General features: G+C 41.7%; 1 protein-coding gene across 8 annotated transcripts in view; it reads right to left on the reverse strand.

Moving 5' to 3' along the window:
* Window positions 1-6,991: 6,991 nt before the first annotated feature.
* Window positions 6,992-15,082, reverse strand: part of LOC121274855 (immunoglobulin superfamily member 1-like) — a 36,198-nt gene continuing 28,107 nt past the window's right edge. For 5 of the 8 annotated variants that reach the window (XM_041182235.1, XM_041182233.1, XM_041182232.1 and 2 more), the window contains one exon: window positions 12,940-14,301. In XM_041182235.1, coding sequence (XP_041038169.1) covers window positions 14,278-14,301 — 24 coding nt within the window. In that variant the 3' untranslated portion in view covers window positions 12,940-14,277. Of the gene's footprint in view, window positions 7,671-9,752; window positions 9,771-12,001; window positions 12,498-12,939; window positions 14,302-15,082 lie in introns of those variants that run through there. The other 3 variants (XR_005942307.1, XR_005942309.1, XR_005942308.1) reach the window with 3 other exon arrangements.

Raw genomic sequence — 15,082 nt, forward strand, 5'->3', positions numbered from 1 at the left:
TCTAGAGTGCAGTTGTGATCAGTAACCTAGATAATCCTGGCATAACTGGTGTTGATTAGATATTTATTTTAGAGCTCTGACGTGTGTGAAACGAATTCATAATATTCCTCTAAGTGATGTTTGTGGATTTAGCATGCGTCTGACAAAATTGACATGCCTGATCTAGGTTGCAACACACTTTTAAAATCAGATTCGTCTTCAAAGTTCTGCTGGGTGCTAAATGAAGTTTCAATGTGCGAGGAGACGACATGATATTAAATCACATAATTGGTGATGAATGACTCTGCCTGAAGAGAGTCTCAGCTCAGATTATAAGCACACATGGTTGTTTCTCTGGAGGGCATATTAGAGTTGGATTTCGTAACAATGCTCAATAAGTTCAGAGATGTCCTACATCAATATTGACTATTTCACTGCCTTTACCATCCCTAAGTTACCAATGCAATTCGGTAGTTGACCACTCTACAAGCATAGTCAAAGCAGCGTGAATGAAGGCGGATCAGATATGTACAATGCAGCAATAGGCTATAGTGTTCTTTCAGGTGTTTGGCTAAACTTGTCAAATAAAGTGTGATAGCTGGCACCACGAAATGTCTCCGGCACTTATTCCTTCCCTATTGGGTCATCTTACATGAGGAGATGGTGGTAAGGTGGAAGTGTCACTGAATTAGTGTCATGAAGTGGCAGATGATATGTGCCAGGTGGATCAAATCTGCGAGGGAAACTTGATCACGCTATCTCAACGGTTTTTCAATTTATATTTATTTCGAGATGCACACCCTGACTTCAGAAGTATTAAACCCATCAAGACTTGAGATAATCTATAAAACACGAAATTAAACATTTGTTAACCAAAGAAAAGTTTTCAAGCACATAGATTTGTCTACAAATCACTACCATAATGACTCCTAAACCCCTAATTAAACTGCATTCCAGTTACACACCCGTTAAAGCAACAATTAAAAAATAAACCTTAAAGAGATACAGAAGGTTAACATAATCCCCTGGGCAGTAGAATTCAAAGTTCCTTTCCTCGGTTTCGGTTTCTGCAGACAGCAGGCATGCTTCTGTTAGATGTTACAATGTCTTTTGACAATAGCCTCAATCTCCTTTCTACATGTTCCTCCCTTTCATTTCCATATGTCTTTGGAACCTTACCTTTCACATACTATAAATCTTTCCATGTTGCCATTATATATTGTCAATAACCCTTGAGAAAAATAAACACACCCTTTAAGTTGCTTGTTTGGCTGTTTATAAGCAGACTGAGATCACCTTGAAAACCAAATCCTCCTCCATCTATCTACAAGTGCAAATTCGCTTCACACCTTACATACTAAGACCACAAACATGTTTACTTGTTACCATATTAAATACACTTTTACACCTTACTTCTTTTGATAGCTTCAACCTGCAGTCTGATTGGCTACAAGATGTAATTAAGTCACACGCACAGGTAGAACAACATAACTCAGCATAAATCTACTTCAAACTAAACCAGAAAAAAAAAACTATGAGAATGATTATGCCTTCACTACAATTAGTAATACAGAGACAGAGGCAAATTATCCTGCTACATGCATTCAAATGCGATTACACACGTGGTGGAATTCAAATTCAACTTATAATGTCTGGAATTGAAAATTAGTGAAGCTATCATTGAGTGGCATAAAAATAACATATTTCACTATAGCCCTTTTGGGGAGAAGATATGCTGTTTTTACCCGACCTGACCTACATATGAATCCACACTCACTTGGCTCTTAACTGTCCTCTGAAATGGCCTGATAAGCCATTCAGTTCAAGGCTAATGAGTGATGACCAACAAATTCTGGTGTTGCCAGTGACTACCGCGTCCCAATACAGGATGCACTGAATGGCTCGGGGGAAGGGGGAGTGAGGGAAGGGGAAAGGGGGAGGGGTGGGGGGTAGGGAGGAGGGGGAGGGGAGAGAGGGTGCAGGATGAGATCGAAATGTCTGGACTATGTGAAGCCAATAAGGATGCATTGATGATGCATTATTCCCTTCATTCTTTCATGGGATGTGAACGTCGCTGGCAGGTGCCTCACTTGTCACCTTTTGCAAATTGCCCCTGAATATTTCATAGGGACAGTTAAGAGTCAAACACATTACTGTTTCTCCTGATTCACATGTAGGCCAGACCTGGTAAAGGTGGCCAGACTTCCTTCTCTATGGGAGATGAGTTCAGTAACTTTACCTCTGGCCACAACTCTTCCTCACACTAGAAGGTGCTAAGGGCAAGCAACTTGAAAGGCCAAAAGTGATATAAGGGGTTGGGGGGGGGGGGGGGGGGGCGGCTGGAGGTGGGGGAGATGATTGAATTGTTACCAGGTCTTCCAAGGAAGGTCCAGTCTCTTTTTATGTGGCTCTTGTATCAGGTTATTGAGAATGGCAGTACAGGCTGCCAATGGTCCATCGCAAACTGCATCATTATCTGACCCGTCTGCAATCCCCTCCAACTCTTCGGATTTCATGAAAGAAATGCGAGCAATCCATGAGCCTTTTTGTTTATCATCGATAGATGTCCATTACACTTCTCTAGGATTCGTACAATCTAGAAGATACCCAGAACTATCACTTTGACATCCAAATTTTTGAGGTCACATTTGCCTATCTTGATAGCCATGTGCCACATGTTGTATCGTTCTTGATACTTTTGACATTAAGGTACCGCTGCAAGCAACTCCTTTTTTTTAAATGAAATCAAGTATGTAACACTTGAATGTCATGCACCCAATAAGAACAAGTTCTGCTTGTTCGACGATTCAATTAGATAATGGGTGATTGGAATCTGAACTACATGTCCCGACTTTGGATCCATTTCACTTAAAATACGCACTTAACATAGGACAGTACGTATAGACAGAAAATAGGGATTAGGAGCAGGATTAGTCCTTTCGGCCCCTCGAGCCTATATTGCTATTCAATAAGACCATGGGTGACCAAATGATGGACTCAAATCCACAGTCCACCGACCCTGGATATACTTTTACTCCCTTGTTTGTCAAGTATCTACCGATATATGCCTTAATAGCAATCAATGACCTTACCTCCACCGTTCCCTGGGGGGGGGGGGCGGGAGGGGAGTGTTGGCAGTGGGGGTGGGGGGAGCGGTGGGTGGTGGTGGTGGTGGTGGTGGGGGGGGGGGGGAGTATTCTAAAGATTCACAGCCCTATGAAAGATATAAATATTAAAATATTTTCATGTCCATCTTAAATGTGCCTCCCTCAATTTCAAGCAATAGCTACGAAATCTAGTCACAGTCACAAGGGGAAACAAAATAACTTATCTTCTTGCTTGGACTCCCTTACGTTCACCACAAAGTATTTAACAATTACTCAATAAATCATCATGCGGCAGCCCTTTGTAACGCGATTACATTTGGAACACCCTGGCATTGAGCTGCAGTCTTTTATTCTGTCTGAAGGAAGGAAGTTGACATTGTTCTCACACGAAATCCCAAATGAACATAAATTAGTGGAAAGAGAATTTAAATTGTTCAAATGCCATCAGTTGAGGCGTTAATTTTGGTCAAGGTCGTCGAATAATGTTCCTACTTCTCTTCCTAAATACTCAGTTGATATATTTGCCTCCAGCTGAGCAGGAACAATAAATTACGTTGAACCTTTATATGAACGAGGGCAACTTCTATGATGCACAGTTTTTCATAACTGCAATTATCTCTGTTATGGAAAGTACAGTAAGAGTTTATTGAAATGGACTGACTTAGAATCTCCAGGCAGCCAGTGCCATCAAATACATTAACAGTTAAGGGTTACCAGATGAACATTGCACACGCTTAGGCCTTGCAATCAGCAGAAAGGCCCCGGGAGCCAGACTGAGGCGGCAGGCGGAAACAAGGTAGATTAAGTGTGCTCGTCAACACATAAGGAAAGGACAGATAGTCCCTGTTTAGATAGGGGGAGAAGCCTCTGCCTAGGTGAAGGCTGAACAATGTTCTTTCCAGTGATGCAAAATTAAGCTGTATACTTGTAATTTGGCAGGGTGCTACCTCTAGCTGCTTTGAGGTGGTTCTCTCCTTGAAATTTCTCGAACAAACCATCGTAACCTGTGCCTGAGCCTCCTGTGGTTCGTTTGGCAAAGTGATCACAACATCTCAACTCAGCTTTTCTCCTCAATTCTTGGAGTTGTATTGAAGACCCACTGACTGATTTTGTAGAGTGGCGTAAAGCTTTCTAGTAGCTGCTCAACTTTTGAATGAGGTGGTGCAATTTGAACCAGCGAGGGGACTTTTGAAACTATTGCATCAGGAGCCTGGCATTGTGCTGCGTTCGACTATGGTGAATGGAATAAAGTAGGTAATATCCTATGGAATTTCTGTACTTTAGAATCAACAGGACATCAAATGAGACTGGGTGGGTCGAGGGCTCCGTGTCGATTATTGCCCATTTTGCATTGTTCTCCGCAGTTGAAGTGACCACTAATATTTCAGGTTTACCTTGTCCAATTGAGATCTCTTCCTGCGCACACATCAACGTACTGTCAAAGGCTTGCGAGATCCAACGCAGCTCCGCACATTGTCTTATATTTTCACCACTGTGAGATTTTGACTCTTTCTTTCAACCGTTCTTTTGAAGTTTGTCCCTGGATTTAGTCCCTAGATCCTGACATGCGCCATTCATCAGAATAAACATATTTACATTGCTTCTGAGAAGTCATTTTCTGGCCATACACATCACACTAATACGTTTCTGATAGCGATGGCTCTCTCATTTCACTAACATGACCAATCGAACTTTACCTATCCATTACAAAATGACACGTCAGCGGAAGTTATTTGGACCAGAAGAACAAACGGAATTAAAAGAGAAACATATTATCTAAAGGGTGAGATATTGCAGAGCTCAGAGACGCAGAACGACCCGGGTGTCCTAGTGCATGAATCACCGAAGGCTAGTAAGCAATTACAGCAAGTAATTAGGAAAGATCATAAAATGTTATCACTTATGGCGAGAGGAACTGCTTACAAAAATAGAGAGGCTATGTTTCAGCTGTACGGGGCGCTATTGAGACCAAATCTGGAATAGTGTGTACAGCATTGGCCACCTTATTTAAGGAAGGATGCAAACGGGTTGGAAGCAGTTCAGAGAAGGTTGGCCAGATTAATATCTTGAATGGGTGAGTTTTCTTATGGTGAAGGGCTGGACAGGCTAGCCTTGTAACCGCTGGGTTTCAGAAGGCTAAGAGGCGACTTCATTGAAACAAATAAGATCGTGAAGGTTACTGACAAGGTGGATGTGGGGTGAGCGTTTCCTCTTGTAGAAGAATCTAGCACTAGGGGGCACTATTTAAAAATAAGTGGTCGCCCATTTAAAGCAGGGATGAGGCGAAATTTTGGCACTCAAAAGGTCGTGAGTCACAGAGGCAAACACAGTGGAGGAGAGGCCCTTCGGCCCATCGAGCTTGCACCGACACGTGATAAACACCTGACCTACCTTCATAATCCCACTTACCAGCATTTGCCCATAGTCTTGAATGCTATGACGTGCCAAGTGCTTAAGAGTCGTTAGAACTCTCTTCCTCAAAAGGTGCTGGAGGAAGAGTATTTGAGTGTATTTTTAAGGCAGAGGTAAATTGATGAGCAAGAGAGTGTTAAGTTATCGGGAGTAAGTGGGATGCAGATTTCAGGTTGCTGTCAGGTCAGCCATGATCCTATTAAATGACGGAGCAGGCTCGAGGGGCTAAATGGCCTATTTCTTTCCCTTGTTCGTATCTATGGTCGTGTGTTATTTAATTCCCTAGACCGGACAGTGAATTCAGCAGAAATTGCAGTACGCAAAAGTAGAACAGAGGGCTGTAAGCTTTAAAGGTCAAACTACTATAGAAAAAAAAGCGTCTTTTTACAGCTTTGTGTCTCTGCTGCAGCAAGAGGCCCTCAGAGAACAGTCCGTTAGGCCATGGCCTACATTCAAAATAAACTCGAGGATTTAAGGGGCACTCGCAGCTGCCCGAAATAAGTCGCAGCTCCCGGTCAGCTATTGCTATCTCGGAGCACGCGATCCCAAAATTACGTTTGTCACTCACTGTGGACGCAGCCCACAGGTTTGGCATTTCTGAGTTGAGCACTGAGCATGAGCCGTTCCTGAATTCATCAGTAAAATACAGCTGGACACGTTCTACTGCATGTTAACATTGCATGCCGACTGTGAGTTCCCCACTTTCCAATTTAATATTTAGTGAAGAAGAAGCCCTTTGCGATAATAAAATGCAAATTAAAGGACTCCATGTCCAGTTTCAATTGCTAAGCTACGTTATTTCGAAGTGCTGGAAAATTAGTAGAATCAGATTCTCCAAACTGCAGGTAAAGGAGGAAACGAGTTACTTTACTGCGTCAGTTTCTCGGTCTTAATCATTGATGCTTTAAACGTCATCTGAAAATAATTCTGTAATGCATAATAATAATAATAATAACAACAATTACAATAATAACATCAACAATGATAACATTAATAACTAAAACAACAGGAACAACAGCAAAAACAACAATAAGAGTTATAATAACAAGAACAACAACAATTTTAATAATAACATCAACAATATTATAATATTAAGAACAGAAATATCAGCAGCAACAATAGTAATAATAATAATTGTAATTATAATAATGAGTAATAATGATAATAAACAATACAGGTAAATCTGCCATATACTTATTAGGGATAATACTTTACCTTCTGCCAAAATTAATTTACTAATTAATACGTATTTAAGTGCGGATTCAAAGTTATATACTTACCAACTATTCATTCAATCTTTTGCTTGTTCAATAATTTCATTATATTCATCGACTTAATTGATAATTATTTATCTTGAATCCATCAAATTTCTTCCAAAATTTCAAACAGTTACTTTTTGCTTGTTATCATACCCTTGCCAATGTTACTATTTATTTGTTTTTACTTCCCCCCCACCGCCCCCCCCCCACCCCTCTCCGAAAGTTATGGGATATTCCTGGGACAAGGCTGCATTGGATACCACTGGCATGAGTTATTGCTTGAGTCACGGCAAAAAACATAAAATAAACGAGTGATGCGAACTCTCAGTCCTGTGTGGGCCTTTTTTGAAGCCATTAAACTTTAGGCCACAATGCAGCTCAAGCCTGTTTGCCAAAACGGGCCCGTTTTGTCCCTTTACTCATTGGTCTGCTTACCCTTCAGGATCACGGTTGGCGCCCCTGCCCGATTCGAGTTTCAACCTCTCCCGCCGACTCCACCAACCCCCGTTTTGTGTTCAGGCCTCCATGGAAAACTGTCGCTTTCTGAAACAGGCATTTTTTTTTTTCTCCGAACAGCAAGTTATCCAGTCAGAGCCTGAAGCCTAAGGTAAGTGAATGAATTTTACAAACCATACATCTAGGACATCAAATTACTTCATGCTTACCGCGAAAAAAAAAGTCTTTGTGCACTTCTGTTCAGTTCAAATTCAACGTGAAGATAGTCAGTCGTTCTCCCACTAGCGCGGGCAATGGAAGTTGTGTGTCTTGTATAAGAAACGGCCGCCTCTGATAATCTTTTAAATCTTTTAAATACGGCCGCCTCTGATGACGGCCTTTTATCTTCTATTGGGCGAATACGTGATATAACGCATCTATTCGGTTCCTCTCGCTGAACTTGCTTCTGCGATCATTACTATAAATAGGGAGATTATGATGAAATGTTAACTTGTCTCAACCTGCCAAAAGCTGATCGGCTATTTCAATGAACCTGTCGCATGCACAACTAAGTCTAAGTTGGTCCTACGAACAAAAGAATTAGGTACTATTTAGTACTTAGCTTCCAAAACCAGTCATATTTTATTATTTTTTTTTAGAAAAGCTATTGAAGCTACTTCAAGCGCAAAATAACATTTACATTTTTAAATAATGAAATCATTAAATAACGCGATCAATGACGGTAACCCAAGTGCTTCCACTATTTCTACTACACGAGTGAAAAAAAGTGACTGTCTATATTGCGCTGTTCCCATCTGGATTTCCAAAACTGCGTCGGAGGCAAGAAGACACACTGTTTGAATTGCTGTAATGCTGTAAGGTCATAAATGCGACAGTCTATTCATGGAGCGCAAGCTGCCGCAGGACTGCTTTGAATAATGATCAGATCAACTGTTTCTTCGTGGTTTGAGTTGAGGGATCAATATAGGTCAAAGGACAGTGGGAGCACCTCTTCCCTGCCAAAGGTGCTATCTGAAATGACAAACGAGGTCTCCACTTAAGACACCATCTAAAACATTTTCCTCCGACAGAAATCTCAAAGGGTATTTAGTGCTTAAGCGGTCATTTTGGTCTGATCCTTATTGCTGCAAATCTGAATCGTTGTTTCCGGCATTGCATGATTATGTGGACTGTGAACAACACAACTGAAGTAAAATCCATAGCCCAACAGGCGTTAGTCTCGTCTAGGCAGTGCATCGTTTAACTTGAACTAGGTGACTGAACTATGTTCCCACCGTCACACAATGGGTGGAAAACAATCCGTTATTGTGGTCACAATGCTGTCAGTTGAAAGGAAGCCGTTTCTTACAGAGGCCCACGTAATTACTTGCTGCAGATAAGAGATAATCAAACAACGTCATAAAACGGAACTGCATGCCTCAGATGAAAGGAGGACTCAAAATCTCGGGAGGTTGTAAACCATGCAGAACACAATCGCCAGTAATTAAGTGAAATATTAATGACAGTGGACAGAGGCAGGTCAACGGCTGTAGTCGGAGGTAAACGAATACATATGCATCTGTGTGTGTGTCTGTGTGTGTGTGTGTGTGTATGTGTGTGTGTTTGTGTAAATTAGGCGGTTGTACACATGCAGTTATATAAATAGCTGCTCTGTTGCAGCTATTTTCTTATGGACAAGAATCCGTCGGTGTTGCACAGTGACCTATGGTAAAGGAACAGGGAAATGCTAGAAAGTGTGAAGAGACAGGGACAGGGAGCAGCCGCATCTCCCAGTATGTTCTGCTTGCAGGAAGTGCCAAAATCCCCGGAGAGCTGATGGCTTCTTGCAGGAAACTCCACTGGCGTCACGAACCCTTTAGAACTTCTTGACGTCTGGCTCCTTTCCCTGAACGCCTCCCCTCACCCTTTGGATCAGGCTTGAAGAAGCAGCTCATCAGAAGCATTTTAATGAAGGCCTAATTGAGGTATTTTTTGCATTGGTTCTTGGGATGTTGGCGTCGCTAGCAAAGGCAGCAATAATTGCCAGCCATTAAATGCCCCTCTAGAAGGTAGTGTCGAGCTACAGGTCCTGTCGTATAGCAACACTCAGAGTAATGTTTAGCCGGGGGTTGGGGGGGGGGGGGGGGGGGGCGGGGGGGGGCGGGGGGAGGGGGGGGGATGGGGGGAGGGGGGTAGGGTGGTGCTTGGGGGGTGGAGAGTGTCTAGGATTTTTACCCAAAGACTATGAATGAAAGGCGATATCATTCCCGTTCACAATGGTTGGTGAATGGAGGGGGACCTGCAGACAGTGCTGTTCCCATGGAGCCCTGCTTGTCCTCCTTGATGGTAGAGGTCTCGTGTTTGGAAGGTGGTGTCAATTGAGCCTTGTTGAGCTGCTGCCGTGCACTTTGTAGATGCGGGGCCCTGCCGCCACTATGCGTCGTTGGTGGAGAACGCGACTGTTTAAGGTGAATTGGATGCCAGTCAAGAGGGCTGCTCCGTCCTGAATGTTGGTGAGCTCCTTGGGTGTTGTTGGAACTGCACTTACCAAGGCATGCGAGGCTATTCTAAATATGACCTTTGAAAGCAATTAAAAATTTCCAGTAAGGACAATTTTAGTATTAATAATATTATTAATATCATCATTTTATAATAATAACAACAATTATTATCATTGTTATTAGTAATTACTAATAATAATGAGAAGCATTTCAATGAACATTGCTAGTATTTGTTTTTGTATTTTTAATGTTATTATTATTAATAATTATTATTAACAATTGTATTATTAGCTAATTATTAATTATTATCAAAATTAATAATAATAACTTCAACAATACTAAAAACACTAGCAGTGTTTATTGAAATGCTAAACAAAAATATAATTGCCTGGGAAAACTGCTGAGTTTTTCCAGGTACTTCTGTTTTTGTTTTGGATTTCCAGCATCCGCAGTTTTTTGTTTTTATCTCTGTGTTTATTGAAATGCTCTTCATTTTAGGCTGCAGTGAATTTAAATAAGAGGTGCATTAGTTTCAGATATCAGCTCAATGCGCCATAAGATCTACAGGCCTCATGCACGCAAATAAGGAGATTGTGTAAAAGGAAATCGTTAAACTCTGATCAGGGCGCATTTGGAGTACTGCATTCAATTGTTGGCCACAGAAAGAAGGAGGCCAGGAGAGGGCGCAAAAGATCCTTACAATATTGGCACCATTGAATTAGCTGTGTTGTTAAGGTAAAATCGGTAAAAGTGCGCAAAAACCTTGGAGGAAAAAAACAAGTAAATAAGGAGATAATGTTTTCAATAGTGGAGCTGTTGGCAATCAGACACACAGGTTTCAGGTAATTGACAGAAATCCCAGCGGTGACGCGTTCATTTCCAGTCAGTTACTGTGATCGGGAATGCAGCGACGGAAAAGAGGCTGACACAGGTTCAACAGAGTCTTTGGCAAGGCAATCGGAAAATAATGGTTGGAATACAAAAAATGTTCAGGCCTGTGAGGAAGAGCTGGCCCAAGCTTGGTGAATCGAATTGTCTATTTCAAGGCTGTGTTATTCCGTGCTTTTATAAACCTAAACATTAATTATAAATCCAATTCTCTTTTGATTGTTGTTTAAACCGATTCAACAGCTCTTTCAGATGGTGTATTGCATATGATAGGAAATTATTTTTAAAATACAAAGAAACATGATCATCTCGTCACGCGTCACCTCCCCCTCCCCCTCCCGCTACCCCTCCCGCCCATTTATCATGCGGGGAACATTTAAGTGATCTCAGAGCAGTCAGCCACACCAACTACAGTATAACCATTCGCTATGTCAAAAGATCCAGGTTACAATTGACCACAAGAAGTATAAACTTAATAGCATACCACTATCCAATGAATCCTATTGAACAAGAAACACCTGATAAATAACAATAAACATCTTGCCAAGATTCCCTGGGGTACAGACTGAAGAAGTGCATTTGGGTAAGAGAAATATGTTGGTGAAAGGAACATGCACACAAATACAGATACCTCTTAAATAGCACAGTGGGTGTACCTACACCACATGACTGCAGCTGTTCAAGAAGACAGCTCACCACCACCTTCCCAAGGGGCAATTAGGGGCGGTGAATAAAAGTGCTGGCTGATCTACAAGGCGCACATCCCGCGAAAGGATACAAATGGAAAGAACCTTACACGGTCGTGGTGTGGAAGCGGTGCTAAAAGCCGCTGCACCATATTGCCTGTAAAATGTAAAACCACCCACCGCTGACACAGGACCGAAACTGCCTCAATCAATTTCACAAATGGCATCCCCTATGAGTTTCACCAAGATGCATCAGCCATCTTAATTCCCCTGGACCAGCTACAGTGTCTGATATGGTTAAGTACACCGGCTAGCCTCCAACTACTGTACTGCTGACGCCCAAGTGAAAAGGTCCTGCCCTCCCGCCACGACAGATGGTGAAATTTGAATTTGATGAAACATCTGGAGTTCAGAGTCTAATGCTGGACATGAAACCGTCGCCGTTTGTCAGAAAAGCCCATCTGGTTTACCAATGTCCTTTAGGAAAGGAAATCTGCCGCCCTTAAATGGTCTGGCCTACACGTGCCTCCAGACCGACAGCAATGTGGTTGACTCTTGAATCTCTCTGAAATGGATTAGCAAGCCTGTCAGTTCCAAAGGGCAAATGAAACGAAAATTCTATGGTGATGTTTCTCTTGTCAGCTAATCAGATGCCACCCCATTTACAAGATGGCTCAAAATGGTACACTATCCCCCATGATTTTTAATAGTTCACCCACTCGAATATCGTCAAGGCCTTTTAAGTATGTTGTTTAAGTTGATTATAATAGTTAATGACTCAATTTTTGTACCATTACTATTTCCGGGATCATAAACATGTCAAAAAAGTGCTCAGGATGATAATTGATGGGATCCATGTCTCAAGCCAGTCGCATTTGATCCTGTGATGCATGCAACCATATATCCAGGCCGCAGAATGAACGCTTACTTCCATCTCCATAACACCTCCAGGCTCCGCCTACCTCAGCGGCAGTAAGGCCCAAACCATCACCCGTGCTCCAGTTCTCTAGCTTTGCGTATTAAATTGGATCCCTGGCAGGACTGCCATGTTCTCGATCAGCATGAATCCTTACAAAATCCTACTGACGATATCGTAACTTGTAGCAAAACCTATTCGTCCATCAGCTTCACTGACTCCCGTTTCAATATCATTTGATTTTTTTCCAGGAATGTATTGTTAAGCCCAACAACTACGGACCAGTTACTTTAGCATCAGCGGTGGGGAAGCTTCTAAAAAAGAGAATTATGGACACAATTAACTGCTATTTTGGAAAATTTAGGATAACGAAGGAAAGTCAGCAAGGATTTTTAAAAGGTCTTTAGCAAAAGGATCGAGAACAAGAGGACTGCCTGAGAATCTGGTGGGGCCAGGTTCAATTGAGGCACTCAAGAAGCAATTGATTGATCGGACAAGGAAGACTGTGCAGGACTGCGGACATTGAGCTCAGTGGCACAGGCGAATTAGTCCGCAGGATACCCAACACAGACACGACGAGGGTAAATGGACTCCTGCCGTGCTGTCATCATTCTAACAATTGTGTGAACAATTCTGTATTGCCCAATCCAACTAGATTAAACCATTCACTCATTCTAGAGTGGGTTTATTCTCCCTCTCAACGCTTCCCGCCCTTGCACAAGTACAGTTTGCAACATATAACACAATGCACGTGCCGATTTTGAACTCGGGCTTTATATAATTTTAGAAAACATACTGACTTCTGTGCTCTATTACTGCCCATAAAAAGCGAACAAAATACCACAGGCTTTCTCAGCTGCATTGCCGCTAACAAAGATAGTTTCACACAACAGACCGACATCCGTTTTTTTTTTTCTTTCCTTGCACCAGGTTTAACCTTATAGCATTTAGCTTGCATTCTCTGTCCTCATTCACCCCACCGCACTTTCCTCCTTTGAATTTCATCTATCTATGCCCCCATATTAAAGAAGCCTGTGTATATACTCTTCAAATATAGCCTTGCTGTATTTTCCACAACCTCAGTGTTGGCTGCACATGCATATTTCGATCAGATGCAGCTATTTAAAATGTGACCTGCGTCAAAAAAAAAGCAATTAGAACAGTTGAACGAGTACAGGCGTAGTGAGCATTTTAAAATTTCCAAGCGTGTTCCAGCACCAAAAAACAAGGGATGCTGCCTGAGAATCCGTGAACTTGTAACAATTATGTTTCTCCAAGCTGAGACACGGGCGATGGCACAACTATTTCCGTTGAGTCTAAGATGGGCCTGATCCCTTGACCCTTGAATGCGTAATCTCGTTATTTCAAGTTAATATATAATCGCAAAACGTCTCTTAGCCAAAAAAAATGTATTTCGATGTCCAACCTACGAGAGATAAGCCTAAAAAGCAAAGCTATGGCAGTCACTATTTGTTTTGAGGCATTCGACTTGCACTAAAAATAACACGTTCAGTTGCAAAACCGCATGAAAGGTTGCAAGAAGCGTTTTACATATCCTCCAGGGAACAATACCTATAGCAAGGCTCCTGTCGCGATGCAAAATCAAAGATGGTTCGACACCTGAGTTTAAAGGTAGCGTCAAAGTGCTGAAATAGTTACTTTTACCTGCGTTAATACGTATTCTGCATTTGACAAATGCATAGGCGTAGAGATGGCGGACCACACACCCATGCAGCTTAAGCCCTACTAGTTGTATCGCATTAAGTGGCTGATCCTGACGTTGGAATGGAATCCCTGTTCTGACGCTTTTCATCGGCGGATATGTGAAACATTCCTTATTTTGGTAATTGTCCATAATCTATACATATTGCTATAATTTGTCAATTGCACCAACTGATCGAAATATTTTCTTGAGAGAAATATTCCCCTTATTTCCCAGGAGCATTGCTTCCTTTGCTCATTGCCTTGCAGAGAAGACTGGCGTAGCGCTCTATGCGCATTTTCGACTTCTCGGTCACGGATACGAGCTCCGGTTGCAGCATGCCCCCCAATCGAAACACAGTCCATTGTTCGTTTGAACACCAAGTGCACCTTTTAATCGGGAATGGCTTGCAGTTCCTAAAACAACAGGATCAAAATTGCCTAGTTGTTACTTGAGAAGGAAACATGTCTTATAGAAAAGAAACATTGTACACGGTGTAACGAAATGGTTGGTGTTGTTTATGGTCATATAACAATTGGTCGCAGGTGGGAAATATGTCCTCACTGAGGCTTTCATTTTTAAAAAATCTCTCTTGAAACTGCCTAAAGGGAATTATCCATGGATTCGAATTGAAGTGACTCTTTGAAAGAGGCGTGTTTCGTGCATGAGAAATAAAAGCGATAGAAATTGACATTTCCACGCACCAGTTGAACTGATTGATATTAATTAATGATATAAATATAGCGTGTCCAAAAAAATAACTTTACATGCACACATGATGGAAATATGTTGATGCATTATTATATTGAACTTCAGCCTAGGGTATCTATTTTTTCTATAATGCATTTGCGAAATTCCATCTCAAAAGTGTAATGGGCTTCAGTTCTGTTGCCTATAACATAATTATACAATTTGTTCATTTGTCGTAATTTTCAATCGGGGAAACATTGAACGAACATTAACAAATTTAGAATTCCCAAGAAAACTGTACGAATTATCTACTTATATGCCGTTTAGTATTTGCTCTTGCTGTGTGCACATCCGAAGCATTGAGAGTTTATTATTGCAGGAAGGAATGTCAGAAATTGTGCAAAATGCGCTTCCAAAACTCGATTGCAAGCACTTCTGCCCGATATAATTATGTTCCCTCAACAAAATGTGTGATGCACTTTTAATTTGTTAAGGAATTCAAAGGCC

This window comes from Carcharodon carcharias (genome assembly GCF_017639515.1).
Source record: "Carcharodon carcharias isolate sCarCar2 chromosome 39 unlocalized genomic scaffold, sCarCar2.pri SUPER_39_unloc_1, whole genome shotgun sequence".
Classification (NCBI taxonomy): domain Eukaryota; kingdom Metazoa; phylum Chordata; class Chondrichthyes; order Lamniformes; family Lamnidae; genus Carcharodon; species Carcharodon carcharias.